Source organism: Fistularia commersonii, chromosome 21, assembly GCF_037954325.1.
Source record: "Fistularia commersonii isolate RoL2024-O1a breed Wild chromosome 21, RoL_Fcom_v1.0, whole genome shotgun sequence".
In the NCBI taxonomy this organism is placed as follows: Eukaryota; Metazoa; Chordata; class Actinopteri; order Syngnathiformes; family Fistulariidae; genus Fistularia; species Fistularia commersonii.
In genome coordinates this window covers 1,763,801-1,785,460 of record NC_141304.1, presented here as the reverse complement: position 1 = coordinate 1,785,460, position 21,660 = coordinate 1,763,801, and the positions used below count along the sequence as shown (strand labels likewise).

Below are 21,660 nucleotides of genomic sequence, written 5' to 3'. Positions count from 1 at the left end.
AGGTCAGGGTCCAACAACAAACCCTCCACGCGGTTCCCACACTGCAGAGTCCATCTGCAACAAGCGTCTCACATTAAACACAACTGCGTTGAAACATCAGTTTGATTTTCTGATGATGAGTCTGGTAATTATTTTGCAAAACCGGCCCTCTGGGTTCTGCATCCTCCTCCCGCTGTTCTGACACGGCCGTCAGGTTACCTGATGACTCAGGTTAAGTGGTGCAGACAATGACTCATTCTTCACCATCCGGCTTAATACCGCTGACTTCTAACTGAAAACATGGACTTGTGTTATTTTTAAAAATGAATTCTCCTGTGCACCAAGAGAAAGAGCTCCTGCAGAGACTGATACATTGCTTCTGATTCTGGAGTCGCCGGAGAAATCATTTGCCCTTTACAGAGGCGGACAAACTGTCTGGCGTCTGTGCTGTTTAGGTGAAATAATGGCGACCGTGTTTAGGACGGAATTCAGACAGAATTCAGCACTAGATGAAAGAGTTGGGTGCGTTCATGTCTCACAAACAACAAATAAATAAGGATGTTTGATGCTTAGGACATTAGAAACCCTGAAATACATTGACTTTTCTCAGTATTTTAAACACTTCAAAGCTATTTTTCACATCAACATTTGACGTAAATATATAATGGGAAGTAAAATGACATGCAATAACAGATTACTTCAAATGAAATAAAATGCAGAAACTTTTTCTACCCAGTTTAAGTCATCCACCTAATTTTTCATACTATTTCTGGCAGCATTACTTTACTTAAACTTTAAAACTGTGAGTAAAAGGGGTGATATTTCGATTTTCTACATTATAACGTATAACGACGGTCAAGCTCTTTTTGGTCATCATGTCGACTTTTTTCTACATTGCTGTTACACCAGTATGTTGTTTGACCAAATGTTCCCTATTGAAAAATGATCTTGAGTTTTAAGGAAGTCGCTTATGAATGAAATGTATTATAATTCTTCCGATTCTCGTTAGAGCTGCACATGTATCAACTTCCGCCTTACGGCACGAAACGCCTACATTTCCCAGAATGCACCGCGCCGAACAGGCCACGCCCCTTCCGGTCCCTAATATGAGTCTGATGGACTCTCTTGTTGTGCAGTGATTTGATGGCTTAATCTTTTGCTAGCGGAGTCGACTCGGACGCACCTCGTCTCCCTCGTCGAGACGAGAGACGGGACTTCTTTTTAACAACTTTTCGACGCGGTGCTTTGCGCGAAGATGTTCCTTCCGAGGCCACTTTAGGAAGAGTTCTCTTCCCCCCCTCTTCCCCCGTCGCCTCGGAGCGTCAACTGGAACTCGCACAAGCTAACACCGTTCGGGCGAATCTGCCAAGTCGGACCCCCCCCCATCTTTCCCGAGGACAGGCTGTATGGCTTCAATGCTCCTGTTTGCGTTCGGTTAAAACGGCTATGACCGCTGCGCCAGGCCGTGGGGACGACGGGCAGGGGATGCCAACGGGCTAAAAGCGCTAAATCCGAGCCGGGACCAGCACAAAAAAATAACCCGAAAACCCAAACCAAAGGCGGACTTAGCTAACTTCTCGGCGTCGCTAACGCAGGATGCCGAAGTAGCGGTCCCAAGTGTTTGCTAACTCTCGGAAGCCGAGCGGACCATGGAGGGCAGCGTCCAGCAGAAGACCACCCCGCTGGCGAGGGAACTCACACGGATACTGAACGGCTACAACAAACACTCGACGCAGCTGAAGAAGAACCTGAAGGAGACCAACGCGTTCTTCAGGGAGATCCGGCAGAACTACAGCAACGCCTGCGCGTCGGCCCTCAGCTCGGACGCCGCTTCCCTGGAGGCAGGTAGGTGACCAATCAGAGGGGCGGTTCGCGGCGCGAGCCTTACCAGGTGATACCAACACCTAGAGGGGGGCGGGGGTGTTTTGCGTACATTTAGGGCAAACCAAAGAGATTAACCCCCCCTACACACACACACACACACACACAGACACACACACACACACACACACACATCGAAAGGGAAACACGAGTGTGTGTTTGTGTGTGTGCGTGCAAGCATCGTTTACTGCACATTATACAAAATGCAGAACGGTCATTCAACCAATACAATTGGTCGGTGCCATTGTTTCCATGCATACTAGCTTCCAATCATTAACTATAATAATAATAACAATAATAAGATAAAATTCCCTTTTTTTCGTGTTTCCAAACATGTCACGAGTATTTGAGGATGGGGGTGGTGAGGAAGAACATTTCAGATAAATTTAGATACCAAAGTATGTATAAAACTAATTAAACACTAAAGAGTAACTCGATGTCCTGCAGAAGCATTTCACCCAAAGCTGAAGGAATAACTTCACACACACACACACACACACACACACACACACACATGTCTTGCACATACCAGGGCAAATAAAAAAAGAGGATGGCACTGCTTTTACATCTGGCACCAATTTCATGTCCTCACCTGCCTAATAGATTCATCTTGCCGATGCCTCGGTCACACACATTTACGGGGACAAAAAAAGGAAAAAAGTGCATCACATGACGCGTGTGTGTGTGTGTGTGTGTCAGACAATAGTGCTGTAATTCTGACGCCGTGTTAAATCTGTCGGCTGCACGCGGGGTCAGGCTGGACCGCCTGATTTGGGCTGGGGGTTTGTCCCCTGCGGGCCTGTGTGTGTTCACCGGCTTGCGTAACAGTATGTTAAACATCATAAACATTAAAAAAAAAAAAAAAGGAAATACACCATATGAATGTAAAGTAGGTCACTGCAGCTCTCTCCCCATTTTTTCTTATATAACCTTTTAGACTATGACTCAGTATCGCAGAGGATTAGGTCTTTTTAGTCGCAGTAAAAAAGGTGAATTGTTCATGTGTGTCACATTTCAGGGCGAGCCGATGAAGCGGCGGCCCGGGGAAAGATGTCAGATGTTCAGTGTTTTAATAACTCGGCTCCCTCGCTCGCACAGCGCCGAGGATCAGCTGAAAGGTGTTAATATAATGGGGTCATTGTGCGTTCCGCGTCTGACATTCCTGGCCGAGGATTCCTAAAAATCCCGTAGCGCTCAGGGGTACATATCGACATCAAGTTACCCCCCTTGTTTGTTTTCCTCTCCCCAGGCCAGTTCAGCTGCATCTCCTTCCCGAGCCATGAGGAAGAGTTCCTGCGCAACACGGTCGGCGCCGCCCCGTACATCCTGGTGCTGGGTCAGGACTGCGAGGCCCGCTACCAGCTGCTGAACTGCCTCCTGGGGGAGAGGCTGCTGCCGCTGGGCCCGGAGGCCGGGGAGGCCTGCCAGGGCGTGCAGGGCACCGTCTGCAAGCGGAGGAAACTGTGCTTCACCCACGGCAGGCAGACCCGGCTCAGCCTGGCGCTGCCCGGCCAGTACGAGCTGGTGCACCAGCTGGCGGCAAACTGCGGCCGCTGGGACACGGTGCCCCGCGAGGACCTGGAGATCCACGAGCAGTGCGAGGACCCGGCGCACCGGCTGGCCGAGCTGGAGATCACCCTGCATCATCCGCTGCTGCAGGTAGGCGTCCCAGCGATGCAAACACCGCTAGAATCAGACGTACTCGCAGGTATTTCCTACTCGATATTTGTTGGCGCACACGTACCTGAGGGTTTTTTGCTTCGCGCAGGCAGACGGGAAGTTCTCCGGCTCTGAGGTTCGGGTTATTTCCGCTGAGAGTTGAAGAATGACTGGAATTTCGTACATTGTGTGTGTGTGGAGTGAGGTTGGTCAGGGGGGCACTCAAGGTAAATGCGCACGTGTTGCTCCAACTGCGCATATCTCCCCGGATTTCTTTGCTTTTTAAATAGCTTAAAGATAAGCGTCCCGCTGCTGCGGATGTCTCAACTTTTATCGTGGACTCTGATTTCCGCCGTTTCCGGACCTTTGGTGCACCCCGGCCTCAGCTGGTTCAGCCGGCGGCGAATTATCTGATAATTATTTTTAAGTGTGGTGTCTTTTTTTTTTTTTTTCTTTCCTACAGCTGCAGCAGGAAAAGGGAAAGGGGGGGGGGGGGGGGGCGAGGTTGCATTATTCCTGGCTTTGTGCACAGATTACAAAGCAGAGCTGATTATTTCCTTTGCGTTTCAGTATTTCACCTCACCGTCCCTGGTGGACATTAAGCGGTAACTTAATGTGATGCGGCGGCGGTGAAAAACGGCGCCGAAAACCCCCTCGTGGGAGGCGCCGGACAGGTTTTAGGTGTGTGAAATATGGAAACGGGTCTAATCCCGCAGGCCGGAGGGCCCTGAACCAGCGGCCGGCCCCGGTGGCGGCCCACCCGCCCAGCCCTCTTACGTAATGCCGCTGGTCTGGTGTGATTCACATGACTGGGTCATATTAAAAAAAAAAAAAAAAAAAAATGGAAAAAAAAAAAAAATCCCAGACCCTTTGCTGTGATGAAGTCGCCATGGTTACAACGGAATCCTGTCACACTTGTTGTTGAGGGTTTCTTTCTTTTTTTTTCCACCCATTCATAAGCATGTGTGTGTTTTAACTTTATTTTTCCCCCTCTCCGCGATTAACTCCGCGATAACCGAGAACAACGAGGAAGGTTGAAATCGGTTATTTGAGGGAAGATTCTGTCGTGGGTTAAATGACCCAGATAAACAAGCGCACGTGGCGCGACATCCCCCCCCCCCCCCTCCCTCGGCAGTAAAGCAGCAGGGCGTCTTACTATCCGCCGCCGCATACTTTCCGATTTATATCGGGGTCATGCAAACTCGTTTGATTGGCCGTCGCTCGATCGTCCGATTCATTAAGAAAATTAAAAAATGCATTGAGATTTAAATGTGCGACTGCTGTTCAAAGTGTGAGTCCTGCTGAATAAGGAGTAGATGAAGGCGACTCAAATGTGTGTGTGTGTGTGTGTGTGTGTGGCATAGAATCTCTCTGCTCCCTGCGGTATTCACACACTCCCGCCATTGTCGCAGCTGCCTGCTTCAGAGGCCGCCAGGCCCAAAATCAACTCGCTAATTGCCCCCATCTTCCCCCCCCCGGCTTCATCTCCGAGGGCGCCGCGGACGCCGAGGGTTCGCCCTCCCGCCGGCACGCCCGCTCCCACGCCAAACACCCGACAGGCACGCATCTCGCCGCGTTTGATTCACGCAAGACGGGCTCTCTTGTTAGCAAGCAGCCGCGATGTTAGCGCCCACCTTCGAAAATACCAAACGGGGAGGGGGGCGGTTATCCCCGTTACCGAGGACGACGCGGAAAAACAAAAACAACAAGGGGCGAATCGAGGGAACTCGCCGCGTCGACGTCCATCAGACCATCTTTGTTCGAGCGGGCGCAGCTCCGACGGCCTCGGCTCTTGTTCCTCGGAGACGGGACTGACTGTCTCCTTTGTGTGGCGGCGCGTCCTTTTCTGCCGCCATCCCCCTCCCCTCAAGCTACATAGGCTATTTTTGACAGCCTTGTTATTTTCCCCCCAGATTCAATCAAATCCCTCTTATATATCCGCGGGAATTATTATATCCCGCCCTGCCAGGGGTCGCCGCCAATTTTGACGTGCCGTAATACGACCAGAAATAGAAGTAGCATGTGATGTGTTTTTTTTTTATGTCTCTTCTTCCTCCCCCCTCTTTTCCTTTAGCCTCGCGGCTTAATGGGAAAAGTCCGCAGGCCGTCGGTGGGATTTTGCGGAAGGCGAGGCGTTTTTTTTTTTTTTTTTTTCTGGGGGTGGTGGGGGGGGGGGATAAAAGGCGGCGGAGAAACGCGACGTTCCACGTTGGAAGTGGACAGCGGCGCTTGTGTTTGTGTGACGCGGCAAACACAAGGCCGGTATTCAAGCTTGTTTGGGCCTTTTTGTGGAGCAGCGAGAAGCTGCCAGGCGGAAGGTCCAGAGGAGGATGGAGGGAAAGACAGGAAGTGAGTTGGTGCGAGAGAAGAGCATGCAGAAGAGAGGGCTAGAAGGAGGCAGGTGATTGGCTGAGGGCTAGAAGATGGCAGGTGATTGGCTGAGGGATGGAAGGTGAAAGGTGATTGGCTGAGGGCTAAAAGGAGGCAAGTGATTGGCTGAGGGCTAAAAGGAGGCAAGTGATTGGCTGAGGGCTAGAAGGAGGCAGGTGATTGGCTGAGGGCTGGAAGGTGGAAGGTGATTGGCTGAGGGCAAGAAGGAGGCAGGTGATTAGCTTAGTGCTAGAAGGAGGCAGGTGATTGGCTGAGGGCTAGAAGGAGGCAGGTGATTAGCTTAGTGCTAGAAGGAGGCAAGTGATTGGCTGAGGGCTAGAAGGTGGCAAGTGATTGGCTGTGGCCCCTGAAGGGAGCAGCCATAAGGGAAAAAGACGAACAATATCAATAATTACTGATTTGGAAAAACATGAAGCAAACCGTGAAAATAGAGTCCTGACGTGTCTGTGGTGGTCCATCAGGAGGGGAAGGTCATGGTGGCGCCCTGTCCGAGCGTCCAGCCAATAGAAGAAGCCCTGGAGGACTGCACCCGGAACGTGATCCCCATCGTGCTGTACGCCGTCAACCGGGACTCCCTGAGCGCCGAGCAGGTGGCGGACCTCTGGAAGGTCAAGGAGATGCTCTTCTTCCCCATCTGTTTCGTCCGGATCCCCGACGGGGCGCCGGCGGCCTCCCCGGAGCCGAGCCGCCGGGCGGAGAAGGACAAGGAGCGTGAGAAGAGCGTCCTCCACAAGCAGCTCCTCTCCCTGGGGTTCCTCAGCAGCCCGACGGGAAACTGCACCTGCGGCGCCCCGACCCAGATGCCCACGCCGGGGGCGAAGCCTCAGAGCATGCTGGGCGAGGCGTTCGAGAGACTGCACAGGCTGCTGGTGCCGTTCGCCCGCCAGGTGCTCCAGAACCAGCAGGTGGAGGCCGCCAACCTGCTCAACGGGCTCCACTGTCGCTGCCTGGATCTTTTCATCAACCAGGTCAGAGAGCGTCCCCCCCCCCCGCCGCCGCCCCCGCCTCCATCATGTGACCGCCGCCCCTCTGCTCCGTCAAGGCCTTCGACATGCAGAGGGACCTGCAGATCACGCCGCGCCGGCTGGAGTACACCCGCGAGAAGGAGGGCGAGCTATTCACCTCCCTGATGGCCATCGCCAACCGCAAGCAGGAGGAGATGAAGGAGATGATCGTGGAGACCCTCAGCAGCATGAAGGAGCAGCTGCTGGAAGACGCCGCCAACTTGGAGTTTACAGGTCGGTGAGTGACGGCACGCAGGGGCGTGACTGTTAGCCCGAGCTAAGCTAAGCTAAGCTAATCTGCAGCGCCCTCTAGTGTCGTGGAAGCTGCCGGAAGACGCCGCCAACCTGGAGTTCACAGGTCGGCGAGTGACTGCACGCAGGGGCGTGACTGTTAGCCCGAGCTAAGCTAAGCTAAGCTAATCTGCAGCGCCTTCTAGTGTCGTGGAGCGTCTTAGAAAAGAAACATATCAGAAGCAGCGGGAAAAAAAAAAACAACAAAAGCGGCGGAATTTGTCCCCGCTGTTCCATCGCCGGCTAATTAATCGGAAGCTTGTGATTTTAATCGATACGGGCAGGAGATATTTGGATCTTATCGGCCGTCCCGATCATGTGCTGCGGCTCATGTCGGATCAGCAGAGAGGAGCCGTCGGGTTTTTATCCGAAGCGATGCCAATTTCGGCGCCGTGTCTCGTGCTTTGGTTCGGACCAAACACGAGTCGCACCGGATCGTCACGCTAACGCTCCGCCGGTAGGCTTTCCTCCTGACCTCCCCGTCGCCCGTCTCGACCGCAGACATCATCGTGCCGACCAACGGCGAGCCGGTGACGTCCAAGGAGATCAAGTCGTGCATCCACCTGATCCAGGAGCTGATCGTGGTTCGCCTGAATCAGGCGGTGGCGAACAAGCTGATCAGCTCCGTGGATTACCTGCGGGAGAGCTTCGTGGGAACCCTGGAGCGCTGCCTGAGCAGCCTGGAGAAGTCGCACATCGACTCCTCAGCGCACAACATCACCTCCAACCACCTCAAACAGGTGGGCGCCTCCGCTAGCCTCCGCTAGCCTCCGCTAGCCTCCGCTAACCTCCGCTAACGTGTCCGCGCGGCTAGCCGTTTTGGATTATCGTCGCGTAGCCTCCATGTTGTGTCTCCTCGGGGTTCTCCGGCATTGGTTTATCGTTTTTTTTCTCCGTCCGTCGTTTCCCCGGGTGTTTACTTCCTGTCTCCGTCCGCCGCAGTTGCTAAACGCCGCCTACCACGTGGAGGTCACCTTCCACTCGGGCTCCTCGGTCACGCGGCTGGTGTGGGAGCAGATCAAACAGGTGCGTGCTCCCGAAGCTCCGCCCCCAAGACGCCGCGAGGAGGAGGAGGAGGAGGTCACGTTCTCACGCCGCCTCGCGTCCGACCCCCCCCCCCCCCCCCCCCCCCCCCCCGTAGATCATCCACAGGATAACCTTCGTGAACCCTCCCGCCATCACGCCGGAGTGGAAGCGGAAGGTGGCCCAGGACGCCATCGAGAGCCTGAGCGCCGCCAAGCTGGCCCGCAGCATCTGCTCGCAGTTCAGAACCCGTCTCAACAGCTCCCACGAGGCCTTCGCCGCGTCCCTGCGACAGGTGAAACACACACACACACACACACACACACACACACACACACACGCATGGTATCTGTGATGTGAGTCCTTAAGAAGCTTCAGGATGTGAGGTACAAGTAACATAAGGTGTTTTCAATGTGTTACACAACGAAGCGGTGTGTGTGTGTGTGTGTGTGCGATTTCTGCCTATTTTTTTTTTTTTTTTTTTAAAGTGATATTCCGGGTATTATCGGCGGGTTTCCTTTCGGATCTGTTGTGATGGTTCTGCAAAAGCTGACCTTCTGAACGCACGGAACCCCCTCCGCGGTTTAGAAAAGGCTTTTCGAGGCGAGGAGAGGAAGTGATACGATTGACTGGAAATGAAAGGAAGTAGCGGGACGTCGCTCGGCAGGAAGGTGAAGTCAGGACAGCCCGGCTGCTTCCACGGCGCGGACGGGAAACTCAATTCGTTTTACTGATTCGAGCTCAAACGAATCACTCGACAAAGATAATCTGGTTTTTGAGCCGCTGAGTCGCTCACTTGTTTTCGCTACCGAGCGATTCGTTTGTTGAGTTACTCAGTGAGTCGTTTGTTTTGAAAGTAGGGGAGGGCTACCGAGTGATTTGTTGCCTGAGTTACTGAGTCGTTCACTTTGCGAGTGCCATTATGAATCACTGAACGATTCCTTCGCTAAATCACTGTGTGAATTGTTTGTTTTTCAGTTGCTACTCTTTGCTAATGAGTCTTTCATTTGTCTAGTTACTGAGCTAACCGTTCGTTCGGTGAGTAGGGAGGGCTACGCCGAGCGACCGAGTGATTCGTTTGTACGGTTACCAAGTGATTCGTTTCTTTGGCGAGTAGGGAGGGCTACGCTGAGCGACCAAGTGATTCGTTCGTCTGGTTACCGAGTGATTCGTTCGTTGATTTCCTGAGTAACTCATTCATTTCGTGAGGGAGGGCTACTCTGAGCTACCTAGTGATTCCCTCAGTGAGTTACAGAGTGAGTTGTTCGTTCTGTGAATGGTCCTGAGCTATTTCTTTGCGAAGTTACTGAGCGAGTTGTTCATTTTGAGCGCTCTGAGGGAGGGAAAGAGGAGATGTGTTGAAACAAGAAACCAGAGCCGTTGCTCCTCCCACAGGGCTAATACCAATTATAAATTGATAAATTTATACAAATACAATAGTGACGCATGGTCTAGCGAGCAGTAGCAGGGATGAGTTAGTGAACGAGTTCATAGAAATGAAGAATCGTGACTCACGAGTCGTTAAAATGACGGTTCAAGACTCCCGTTTCACTGCGGTTTCGACGCTCCGCTGTAACAACGCTCCTGAGCGATGCATGTCGCCATAGTAACGTGACCCTTTTTTTTTTTTAAATGCAATTATGAAGGGTGGAAGCATCAGATCAGCAACAGGTGACCCCGCGTCCCACAGCGGTTCGACCAATCAGTAGCCAGTTATTATGGGCTGTCGCCATTATCAGCCCCCTGACCCTCATCTGATAGCGTGAGTGTGACACTGATTCCCAGACGACTGGACAGGTTTGAAATCCTTTACGTATTAACTGCGTCAGCAACACACACACACACACACACACACACACACACACACACACACACAGGGCACCGGCAGGATGTGTGGACAAAGGCGCCCCCAGATAACTCCCAATTGAAAAGAATGAACGGCATTCACTTTTAGCACGTGCCCTGTTTGACTGCCCCGACCGCGGCTAACGCTGTTAGCCACGTTAGCCACGTTAGCCACGCCGCTCACACTCCCCCCCCCCCCTCCCCCGCAATCGCTTTGACTCGCCCGTCAAATATTCAAATAGCCTCACAGCGCCATGACACCCCTGACAAATCCATCGCCGCCGAGGCCCGCTGATGGCGGCCGTCACATGACGGACGGCGCGGGCCGCGACGCCGCGACGCCGTTCCCGCCGACCGATCGATTACGTCCCTTTTCGTCAGCTGTACGAGTGTGTGAGATCCTCTGAATTACAATCCCAAATCCCGTAAGAGAGGAAACACAAGCGGAGCGAGTTCCCCGTTTTTTTTTTGTTTTTTTTTTTGCCGCGTTGTATAAAAATACTGGGTGGGGTTGCAGGATGTTTTGAAAGCCCGCTAAGTGAAAGCTAGTTATCGGCCCAACGGCGATTTCGCCAAAAGGAAGGAAACCCTGGCTAAAATGCTGCAAAAAAAAAACAAACAAACATCTACTCTCCAGGCCGGAGCAAGTCTGGGGGGGTTGTTTGTTTTAGTTGTTACCACGGGCGACGGTTTCCACGGTGACGGGCTGGACAGCGGGTTCAGCTTCAGCGAAAGGAGGAGGAATTTCCACCCGCCGAACGGCTTCAGAAGAAGACGAAAGATGCGCGGCGGTCCCCTTTTTCGCACCCCTCGGCGTTAACTATGGGATGTTTGGTCACATGTCGGCGCTGCGCAGCTGGAGGAAGGCCACACGGGGCGGCTGGAGCGCACCGAGGACCTGTGGCTGCGCGTGAGGAAGGACCACGCCCCCCGCCTGGCCCGCCTCTCGCTGGAGAGCCGCTCCCTCCGCGACGTGCTTCTGCACGGTGAGTCCGGCGCCGCGGGAAGCTCAGCGGCGTCTCCCGCGTCGATGGTGACCGAGGTCTTCCCGTGCCGCAGGGAAGCCCAAGCTGGGCCGGGAGTTGGGCCGCGGTCAGTACGGCGTGGTCTACCTGTGCGACACCTGGGGCGGACACTACCCCTGCGCTCTGAAGTCCGTGGTGCCGCCGGACGACAAACACTGGAATGACCTGGCCTTGGAGTTTCACTACACGAGGTTAGCACACACACACACACTCACACGCACGCTTTGTATTCCCGTCACATGGTTTCTCCCGCCGTGTGTAGGTCGCTGCCCAAGCACGAGCGTCTGGTGGACCTGCACGGCTCGGTGATCGATCACACCTACGGCGGCGGCTCCAGCATCGCGGTGCTGCTCATCATGGAGCGGCTGCACAGAGACCTGTACACCGGCTTGAAGGTGAGGTCGGGGCCGGGTTGCGGTTTCGCCTCCCTTTCCCGTGTGTTTTTAACCCGTCGTCCCTCCGCCAGGCCGGCCTGTCGCTGAGGGAGAGGCTCCTGATCGCCCTGGACGTGGTGGAGGGGATCCGCTTCCTGCACAGCCAGGGCCTGCTGCACCGGGACATCAAGCTGAAGAACGTCCTGGTGAGCCGAAACGCCGAAAACAAACTGAAAACCGCAGGGGGGGGGGGGGGGGGATGACTCTGGACCAGTGGTTCTTAACCTGGGTTCGATGGAACCCCAGGGGTTCGGCGGAGGTCAAGACACACATTGGTGATGACATCACCGGCCGCAGGTGATCACGCTACATAGCTCGGCCTATCCGTGCCGCGGGGATTTCGGCGCGCTCAGTTGTAGTAACTTGTGACTGTCGTGATGGTACGTCATGTGATTTCTTTCTTAATATTTTAATCCCTTCATACTAATTATGTCGGGCAAAAAAAGAAGAACACGTACAATACGGATTCACATGTATGACGGAACGTGATCGGAATCGATGTCCTAACCGCATGATTTGCAAAGACAAGATGAGCAATTCTAGTCCGGCACCGGCAAAATTAAAAGAAGGCTTCCTTCAGCTGCATGGAGATGGGAGCTACAAGAACATAGCGCTTGCTGGATTCAAGGTTAAGGGAGCCAGATTCCATGAAAAGGCTCCTCTGCCTGTTCTTTGCACCCATCGACGAACCGCTCCTCCATCCAATAAAGAAGGGTTCGGTGAATGCGCATGTAAAACAGGTGTGGTTCAGTACCTCCGACAAGGTTAAGAACCACTGCTCTGGACGCTTCTCCAGCTGGACAAACAAAACCGGGCCAAAATCACCGACCTGGGCTTCTGCAAGCCGGAGGCCATGATGTCTGGCAGCATCGTGGGGACCCCCATCCACATGGCTCCCGAACTGTTCACAGGTGAGGAGGACGCGGCTGCTTTGCGGTCTAAAAGAAAAACGGCCGATCCCTAGTTTCCCCCCCCGTCTCTCTCGGCAGGAAAGTACGACAACTCCGTGGACGTCTACGCCTTCGGGATCCTCTTCTGGTACCTCTGCACGGGTTCCGTCAAACTCCCGGAGGCCTTCGAGAAGTGCTCCAGCAAGGACCAGCTCTGGAACAACGTCAAGAAAGGTAAGCGGCGTGCGTAACGGCGCCGCCTCCAAAAGACGCGAGCTGACCGGCGGCCTCCCTCCCCAGGCGCGCGGCCCGAACGCCTGCCCAGCTTCGACGAGGAATGCTGGCAGCTGATGGAGGCCTGCTGGAACGGGGACCCCTCCCAGCGGCCCCTGCTCGGCATCGTGGAGCCCAGCCTGCAGAGCATCATGGTGCGGCTGTGCAGCTGCGACTCGGAGCAGAAGAGCAGCAGCCTGGAGGACTCCAGCTGAAATCAAAAAAAAAAAAAAAAAAAAACACTCCGGACGTCCGTCGGCGGTGGTCCGACCTCGAAGAGACGCGTTGTATTTATGAAGCGAGCGAGGATCTCTGCAAAAACCGGTGACACTAAATTATTCCTGGTCCTCCTCCTCCGCCGCCGCCACCGGGGATTCGTGTAATTTATGAGGAGCCGATACGGAGCGCGTGTGTTTTATCGTTTGGGCTTTGTTTATTTGTATACAAACTGCAGTGTGCTACTCCTAGCTGCCATGCTAATTGCTACTTGGGTCTCAGAATATTACTAGTTGCACAGTTTGTTTTAAAAAAAGAAAAAAAGAAAAAAGTCAATTACCAGTGTTGTTGTGAGGGTCGGGGGGGGGGTATACTTAAAAGAAAAAAACTTTTAGATTGTATTTAAACCATCTGCATCGATATAATTTTTTTTTTTTAAATAAAATGAGCTGTTACAACAAATAAGGGCTGATTGTGACAATTGTGGTCCCTGAAAGAAGAGCGGCGGGTTTCCCACGTCTGACCGCCGCCCCTTTTGACGGCAGAGGATCTTGAATTTATGGTGGAACCGGAGACATACCATAATATACGTCTGCGGCAGAATATTTTTCCCACGATGCAAAGTGGCACGCCGACCCCTCCGACCCGGACCCGTCACAGTGAGGGATCGTCCAAAACTGGAAAATCCATCTATTGACCTATCTGGAGATAAATCATCTGCTGTTTGGGAACCACTCGACTCTGTGCGTGCGTGCGTGTGTGTGTGTGTGTGTGTGTGATGTAATTCAGCAGGAAGCTGCTCATTTCTGCAAGATCCGGTGGAAAGACCAAAGAAGTAGAATCCCCTTGTTCCAGCGCTGCAGAATAAATAATGCAATCAATTAGAATCAATTTAAAGTGTAAGATCTTAATTTGACGAGATTTAATCTAATAACCAGTCCGGGGGTTTTCTTTGTCTTTTTTTTTATTGTTTTTCTGTGGAGTGTAAATTGGGAGGATTGCTAAATAGATGGATGCATGTTGGCGGTCTCAACAGCGACACCTAGTGGTGGTGGTTGGAAGTGCACCTCAAGGGAGAATTAAGGAAATTATTTTTTTCATATACATATATATATAGATAGATAGATAGATATTTTAAACACATATTAAAATTAAATATTTTTCAATCATCTATCCTCCATCCCCTTTATCTCTCTGGTCATCCTCCTGCAGACCTCTGCAGTGCCGACCTTCCACCCAAACAAACACGTTTTCTTCCAATTAATTGGTGAATGAAATCAAATATCTGGTCTAATAGGATCACGGCGGTCGGCGTCGGCGTTCAAATCTGAATCAATTTATCCGGGGTTTAAAATAGCTCCTTCTCCTCCGCTTTGATCCCTCGGGAGACTCTGGCATCGGAGGATTCTTATGAATGTGAGGAGAATCAGATATTCTGCCGACGAGTAGCGGCTCCGTCACGGGGGTCTTTTCCAACCTCGATTGGGAATATCGGTTATTGATGAACGGGGGGTTTGATTAAAATGCATTATCATCAGTTCTGGGGTACACCAGGGGGTCCAAGGCCACCATTTAAGATGGATGGATGAACAGGATTTTTGTTTTGGACTGGTTGCACAACTGGATTTGACCGGTTTTACATCTATAGCATGTGAATCGTTGTTTGTTTATATGACGAAAGAATGCATAAACGTTTTCTATATATGATGTGAATTGTTGTTTTCTTTATATGACGTGAAAGTGAACTGTTTATTATGTGAATGAATGAGTGAATAGTTTCTATCTGACATGAATGACAGGGTGAATGGTCACATGTCTGTATGTGGCTCTGTGATTGGTCCAGGGTGAACCCCGCCTCTCGTCCAATGGCGGCTCTGATTGGCTCCTCCCCCCCCTCGCGACCCGGACAACAGGATAAATGATTTCATCCTCTAACCGGAAGTAAAATGCGCCGAACTTCCAAACGTGTGTCACCGGTTGCCACGGAAACCCTCTATTTCACAATAAAAGCGCGCAGGAAAACACAGTTTAGTTTCTTTAATGACGACGTTTGTGGCCTCCTCCCTCCGCCCGCTCCTTTTTTCGCCGATTCAAAGAAAAGAGGCGGCGACGTGGCGTCGGGGAGGTTTTCACGTTTGCTCGTAGAAGATCTGTCCCATTTACAGGCCGCTCAGCGTGGTAAAAACGGATCACAAATATTCACGTGTTTCATTATTATACAAAAAAAAAGAAGGAGCTAATCTATAAAATATAGCTGTTAAAAGTGGAGGAAACGCCCGCCCCCGTGGATGGAACCGAGAAAGGAAAGAGAAAAAGAGGGAGAAGGCGCTCCGATAATAAAAGTCCATTTACAAAAAAAAAAAAAAAAAGAGATTTTCAAAATAAAAGCACGACACGGGCCTGCAGGAAGGCGTCAGTCTCTCCAGATGTGCGCAGGTGCAGCCTCTCCTGGTCCCACAACGAAAGACAAAAAAAAAGGAAAAATTCCCTGAATTGTTTTTTTTTTTTTTTTTTTTATATAAACAAGACGGCGACTTCCTATTGGTCGATCCAGAACGGCGTCCATATCAGGGGAGCGAAGGGGGGGGAAACAAAAAGTGCATCGCTTCAAGTATGTAAACAAATGGGATTGGGGGGTCCTTTCGAGGTTTCCGTGTGCTGGAGCCTGAGGTTTGGCGCGCACACACACACACACACACACACACACACACACACACACACACACACACACACACACGCACGTAGTCCTCCAGAGATCGGGCGGGGGGGCGAGGAGGGAATCTGGAGCTTCCGGTTCGCAGCCGGTGTGAAGACGGAGGATCTATGACCTGCAAAGACAACCGTGTCACCGTGTTGACAAAAAGACCCGTTAGCAGTTAGCGGTTAGCGGCTAACAGTTAGCGGCTAGCACTAGCAAAGAGGCCCGACGACGGGACGGATGACTCACTCCGATCCCGACGAGTCGCCGTCCGCCGTCCCCGCCTTGATGCTCAAGGCCACGCCGTTCAGCCGCTCCGGCTTCGGCCGGCGCTCGCTGCAGGACGAGCCCTGCGAGGACGCCGAGCCGGCGGCGGCGGCGGCGGCGGCGTCGCACAGCTCGTTGTGGATCCGGCTGAAGCCGTTCCTCTCTGCGATCGGGGAAAGTTGCTTCTTCTTCAGGATCCCTGAGGAGCACCAAGAAGGAGAAGATGGAGTGAAACGGACGCCTCCAGGAAGGGAAGAGGAAGATGGAGATGTGGAGGATGTTAGATGTTCTGGAGATGAAGAAGGAAGACGGAAAGTTTGGACGTGGAGAAGATCTGGGTGGAAAGATGCTGAGGTTGGGGGAAGACCTGAGAGAAGCTTTATGGATGGAGCGAGTGATGGAGTGATGGAGGCAGCTGATTGGCTGAGGGTCGGATGAGAGGTTATTCATTGGCTAAGGGTTGCATACAGCCAGATGATTGGCTGCGCTTTACATAGAGGCAGGTGATTGGCTTTGGGTTAGATAGAGGCATCTGATTGGCTGAGGGTTTGATGGAGGAAGGTGATTGGCTGATGGCTAGATGGAGGCAGGTGATTGGCTGGGGTTGGATGAGAGGTTATTCATTGGCTAAGGGTTATACAGCCAGATGATTGGCTGTGCTATAAATGGAGGCAGGTGATTGGCTTTGGGTTAGATAGAGGCAGGTGATTGGCTGACGGCTAGATGGAGGCATATAATTGTCTGAGGGTTAGAGTGAGGCCTCTGATTGGCTGTGGGTTAGATGGAGACATAGGATTGGCTATGGGTTAGATGAAGGCCTCTGATTGGCTGTGGGTTAGATAGAGGCGGGTGATTGGCTGACGGCTAGATGGAGGTATATAATTGTCTGAGGATTAGATTGGGGCCTCTGATTGGCTGAGGGTTAGATTGAGGCAGGTGATTGGCTGGGGTTGGATGAGAGGTTATTCATTGGCTAAGGGTCACATACAGCCAGGTGATTGGCTGTGCTATAAATGGAGGCAGGTGATTGTCTGAGGGTTAGCTGAGATGTTATCCACTGGCTGTGTTTAAAACGGAGGCAGGTGATTGGCTGAGGGTTTCTAGATCAGTCGTTCCCTCTGGTTGAGAGTGAGAAGGTCTGGTCTCCACCTTTGTGCGGGAGTCCGTGGAGGCCCGGCAGCCCCGGCAGCAGCATCACCGCCGGCTCCAGCTTCCCCTCCTCCGTACCCCCGAATCCCGGCCCCTGATTGGCCGGCGCGTCGACCCTCGGCCCGTCCACGGTGCACAGCTCGCCGTCGCTCAGAGCCACCGGGTAGTCCGGCCAGAACATCCTCCCCCCGCCGTTATCTGGGGAACCGACCGGGCGGCGTTGAGAGATGGAGCAAGAACGTGGAAGAACGCCGGGCGGCGAAGGCCCGTTACCGTGGAGCGGCGGCCTCTTGGCGCCGCCGGACGCCAGGCTCTCCCAGCACTCCTCCGGAGGAAGGGGCCCCTCCTCGTCCTCGCTGTCCGACGAGTGCGTGGAGGCGTAAGAGCCGCTCTGGTCGTCCTCCAGGGACAGGTCGCTGTCCGAGTCGCTGTCGTGATCTGGAAGAAGACGGGCGGAAGGCGGGTCGGCGAGGAGGAGGAGGACGATGACCTGGAGGTGCGATGGAGAAACGTACCATCTGGGTGCTCTTTGGTTTCATGAAAGAGGGAGGTGTGGTCGTTCAGGGCGATGTGCGCCTGGCTGGTACTCAAGCCGTCTTCCCTGAAAAGATGGTGGAGGTGAGCTCATAGCCGCCACGGGGAGGAGGAGGTGCGCCGCCGCCGCCGCCGCCGCTTCCTCACCTGAGGACGAAGGGTACGTAGCTCTGCTGGCTCTTGCTGCTCTGCACCGTGCCATTCAGGGATGCGCTGGAGTCCCCGAAGGGAAGGTGGTACAGCCGGCTGTCCTTGTAGTTGGCGCCGGACTTGTATGCCTGAAAAGTCGAACGAGCAGGAGGGGTTGAAGAGGAGGAAGAGAAGAGGAGGAGGTGAAGAAATAAGGTGTGACATGATTGTTGAATAATACTTATCCTGACAGGAAATTATTACATGTTTATAACATGTTATTACATGTAATAACATGTTATTACAACGTGAAGGGTAAATTGCGTGCGTTCACTCACGGGCGCTTTGGATTTGATCATGTGATCGGGGTGCTTGCGGCTGCAGCAGTATCTCACGGCGTTCCTCGCGTCCTTGTTGAAGACGATGCGGAAGAAGAAGACGAAGGGCCCCTGGGAGAAGAAGAAGGAGGGTTGTAAAATAAAAAAAACAGGGTTTACCACGGTTGCCGTGGGAGACGCCAGGCCGCACCTGCACGCAGTTGAACCCGGCGAACAGGTAATGGAAGACGATCACGTCGCTGTTGACGGACAGCAGAGCCAGGAAGCAAGTGACGGAGACCAGGAAGAGGACTCCACCTGCGGTCTTCAGGCCGGAGCTGCAGGACGTCACATGACACGAGGAGCCGTCACAATGATTTCTATGCGTTAGCCGGAGTGACGCTGGAGATGGACGATAAGTCGCTATCGCGGCGTCAGGAGATCCGGCTGAATCAGATTGCGGAACAGAAGGCCATTGTGGCGGAGAGCTGAGATGTTCAACCTGAGGACACGGGCGAGAAGATCCAAAGGGGAGGCGCGGAGCTACAAGCGCTCCCTGATTGTGGGCTTCAAATGTGCAGGAGCAGACCTGAAGTTCTCGTTTAATTCCATTTAGAGTTTAATTGTCGCTGCTGACACTTGCGGTCCGGGGCCATCTGGTGGTGGGAATGGGTATTGGAGCATACATGTCATGGGTACTCCCCATCAAGGGTCACGGACGATCATCAACCACCATCCGAGCTTCTCATCCGTAACCTCGTCCCTCACACCAGCTCCTCCTCCGTCGCTCCTTCTATAAATCCTTCCACCCTCATCTGTCCACATCCAGACCTTCTCAGGGTTTGGACGCTCCAGAACATCTAACATGCTGACCCTCTGATGGACTCCATCCAAAGAGGAACCTCCACATCTCTGCCTCCCATCTTTTCTCCACTGCTTGCGCAAGCTTCTTCACTTCTTCTTCTCCACCCTCACCATTTGCCCAAGTTCTTAAACCCCTCCACCTTCTCCATCTCCACTCCCTGTAGCCTCGCCGTTCCCCAGGGGTTCCTCTCCTCCACACTTGTATTCCATCTTGCTAACCTCCACCTGTCTAGATGTTCCTCCACCTGCTTCCTGATCACAGTGTCATCTGCAAACAGTTTTAAACCCCAAAATTTGGAGTAAGCTTCACTCCTCTCCTTTCCAGGAGCACACCTCCATCATCTAGATGTTCCTCCACCCGCTCCCTGCTCGTTCTCCACTCCTGACAGAGATTAAAAGAATAACAATCTCTCCTTTTCGTTCCCGTGGCGACACTCACACTTGAGGTTCCTTCTTCTCCACGCCGTGGTGCCTCGGCGAGCAGGAGGCCCGGGACGACAGGACGTACAGGAAGATGTTCATCTGCGGACGCAAGATCACGCCGAGTCACCATCCGAAGCATCTCCGGAGGCGGAGAACCCGAGAGGAACTCACCGAGGCGGCCACGGCGATGGGTCCGGCGAAGCTCCAGATGAGGGTGTCGTACATGGACAGCCAGCAGAAGTCCGGGTTCCCGTAACCTTCTGGGTCCAAGCCTACCGCCAGACCTGCGGGGCGAAGGAAGCCAGAACGTTGCTTCTCCGGATCTCGCTTTACCTCCGAGGACTTCCGCCGAGGGCGTCCGGACCTGTGATGAAGGCGGGAACTCCCCAGCCAATCAGGTAGTAGAACCTCATGGGCCCGTAGTTGATGTCCCTCACTTCGCTGACCATGCGGTAGACGTGCAGCCCCTCCAGGAAGAGCCAGGAGAAGGTGCAGAGGTAGAAGAAGTGCAGCAGGATGGCGATGACGGTGCACAGGAACTGCGAAGAGGCGGGGTTAATGGGTGGCGGCGGCGGCGGCGGAAGTTTCCACAGGAAGCGAGCGACTACCGGGTTGTCGGCCTGGTTGATGCCCAGGATGAAGACGACCTCCGACAGGAAGAGGGCGAAGGTGCCGTTGCTGACGATGCTGGTCTGGTTGCTTCGCACGGATCTCAAGCACAGGAGGAAGACGGCGGTGAGAAGGAGGAAGCCCAGCGTCACGCCAACCGCGCCCCACGTCAGGACCTTGACGGGCAGGATCTCGCCGTTCTGACGCCAAACATCACACCCGCGGGTTCAGAAGGTCCCTCTTCCCGTAAAAAAACGTGTTTCCCGACGGGTCCCACCTCCCTCCTGGAGACGTCCATCAGCACGGCGAAGCTGGTCATGTGATAGCACTGGCAGCTGATGTGCGTGTGGTTCCTGGACACCACCTCGCATCCCTTCGCCGACCAGCCGCCGCCGGCGGATCTGCCGGGAAAAACGAGCGTTGAGCCGCGTTCGCCGCGTTAGCGCTTGCGCGTTTGCGATGCTCACAGTATGGAGTGGTTCCAGAAGACACATATGGGCTTGGATCGCTCCTCGGTGGTCACCAGCCTGAACCGCACGGTGACGGGTTTGTCCAGCGCGTGATGCGGCGGCCGGTCGTCGTCGTGGAGGGTGACGCTGACCACCGGCGTGTTGATGACGGGGCGTTTCGGGACGCTGAGAGGAAAAACAAACAAAATGGCCGTCGGTTCGGAGCTTGGGGTCCCATCCGGACTCGGAGGCGACGGGCGAGTCTCACCGGAGGCTCCGCTTGTCGGGGTCGTAGCTCTCCGGGAGCAGCGACGCCAAACCGTGGAAGATGATGACGCTGGCGACGGCGTCCTCCCGCCCGGAGTCCGGGTGGCGCCGCTTACGGCCGGACGAGCCGTTCCTCCCCGCCGGCTCGGGGAAGGCGTCCAGCTGCCGGTGGCCTTTGGCGTCCGGCGGCAGCGGCGGCGGCGGCGGCGGCTGGAAGACGGTGTCTGGCAGGGAGACGCGGGTTTCCATGTCGTGGGGTCGCGGGCCGCGCAGGGACTGGTAGCGCGGGAGTTCGGCGCCGGCGAAGTTCACCTTCTTGAGCGGCTCCACGGAGATGACTGCAACGGGAACGCGAAAGCGGTGAAAACTCCGAACCCCCCTCGGGCTCCGGCGCCGGGTCTCCTCACCGATGTGCGGGGTGACGATGGTGAACGGGCTGAGGTACGTCTTCCTCATGTTGCGCGCCAGCGCGCCGGCGTACTCCTCGTAATGGCGCAGTAGCGACGCCGTGCCGCCCTCGCCGTGCTGGATCAGCTCCCAGTGGGGCTTCGTGTCCGGGGACAGGATGGCGCTGCCCACGCGGACTAGATTCTAGAAAAAAAAAAGAGGATCAGCGTCCGGGAACACACACTCACACACACACGCCGGTTGCGCGCCAAACCTCGGTGAAGTGGACGTCCTGCGTGGCGGTCAGGTTGAAGCCCTGCTGGAGGCTCTCGTGCTGCAGGAGGCTCTGAGTGAGCCGGTAGGCTACCTTCACGTCGCTGCCGTAGTAGCGCGCCGTGTGCGAGGTGGCGTTGGCCAACATGGCCGCCGTCAGCTGGACCAAACCCGGATCCGGCAGCGAGGCGTTGGGGGAAAACTTCTCCGACTGGGAGGCGACACGACCGGACAGGGGTCACGACGACTCGTCGGAGCCGCGAAAACAGCATTCAATCGTTCAACTTCTCATTCGCGACGTAAAGACGAATAATTCACATTACGTAAACAAACAACATTCATTCAATCACTCATTCACATTTCATATGTAACCAAAAAAAAAA

At 54.0% G+C, this 21,660-nt stretch overlaps 2 protein-coding genes across 2 annotated transcripts in view; one reads left to right on the top strand and one right to left on the bottom strand.

Annotated features, from left to right (window-relative positions):
* The first annotated feature begins 1,114 nt into the window (after positions 1 to 1,114).
* Positions 1,115 to 13,373, top strand: dstyk (dual serine/threonine and tyrosine protein kinase). Its single transcript, XM_086169081.1, has 14 exons — positions 1,115 to 1,824; positions 3,110 to 3,519; positions 6,372 to 6,878; positions 6,953 to 7,148; positions 7,707 to 7,945; positions 8,148 to 8,231; positions 8,347 to 8,523; positions 10,930 to 11,059; positions 11,133 to 11,289; positions 11,361 to 11,493; positions 11,565 to 11,678; positions 12,329 to 12,443; positions 12,522 to 12,656; positions 12,723 to 13,373. The coding sequence occupies exons 1-14, from the start codon at positions 1,629 to 1,631 to the stop codon at positions 12,908 to 12,910; spliced, it is 2,781 nt and encodes a 926-aa protein (XP_086025207.1). The 5' UTR covers positions 1,115 to 1,628; the 3' UTR covers positions 12,911 to 13,373.
* Positions 13,374 to 15,403: 2,030 nt separating this feature from the next.
* celsr2 (cadherin, EGF LAG seven-pass G-type receptor 2) overlaps positions 15,404 to 21,660 on the bottom strand; it is a 42,362-nt gene continuing 36,105 nt past the window's right edge. Inside the window, exons 18-34 of the mRNA XM_086169080.1 lie at positions 21,279 to 21,488; positions 21,025 to 21,208; positions 20,619 to 20,955; positions 20,369 to 20,536; positions 20,179 to 20,302; positions 19,901 to 20,101; positions 19,657 to 19,831; positions 19,464 to 19,576; positions 19,309 to 19,391; positions 18,217 to 18,343; positions 18,027 to 18,137; positions 17,707 to 17,837; positions 17,541 to 17,626; positions 17,299 to 17,463; positions 17,026 to 17,223; positions 15,859 to 16,075; positions 15,404 to 15,739 (exon numbers count right to left, since the gene is read on the bottom strand). Of these exons, the coding sequence (XP_086025206.1) occupies positions 15,733 to 15,739; positions 15,859 to 16,075; positions 17,026 to 17,223; positions 17,299 to 17,463; positions 17,541 to 17,626; positions 17,707 to 17,837; positions 18,027 to 18,137; positions 18,217 to 18,343; positions 19,309 to 19,391; positions 19,464 to 19,576; positions 19,657 to 19,831; positions 19,901 to 20,101; positions 20,179 to 20,302; positions 20,369 to 20,536; positions 20,619 to 20,955; positions 21,025 to 21,208; positions 21,279 to 21,488 (2,637 nt within the window). The 3' untranslated portion in view covers positions 15,404 to 15,732. The remainder of the gene's footprint in view (positions 15,740 to 15,858; positions 16,076 to 17,025; positions 17,224 to 17,298; positions 17,464 to 17,540; positions 17,627 to 17,706; positions 17,838 to 18,026; positions 18,138 to 18,216; positions 18,344 to 19,308; positions 19,392 to 19,463; positions 19,577 to 19,656; positions 19,832 to 19,900; positions 20,102 to 20,178; positions 20,303 to 20,368; positions 20,537 to 20,618; positions 20,956 to 21,024; positions 21,209 to 21,278; positions 21,489 to 21,660) is intronic.

Excerpts from the sequence above, each read along its gene's own strand:
- dstyk (XM_086169081.1), top strand. The coding sequence starts at position 1,629 with ATGGAGGGCAGCGTCCAGCAGAAGACCACCCCGCTGGCGAGGGAACTC. Across the intron at positions 3,520-6,371 it reads TGCATCATCCGCTGCTGCAG|GAGGGGAAGGTCATGGTGGC; the intron begins GTAGGCGTCCCA and ends GTGGTCCATCAG. Across the intron at positions 11,494-11,564 it reads ACCTGTACACCGGCTTGAAG|GCCGGCCTGTCGCTGAGGGA; the intron begins GTGAGGTCGGGG and ends TCCCTCCGCCAG.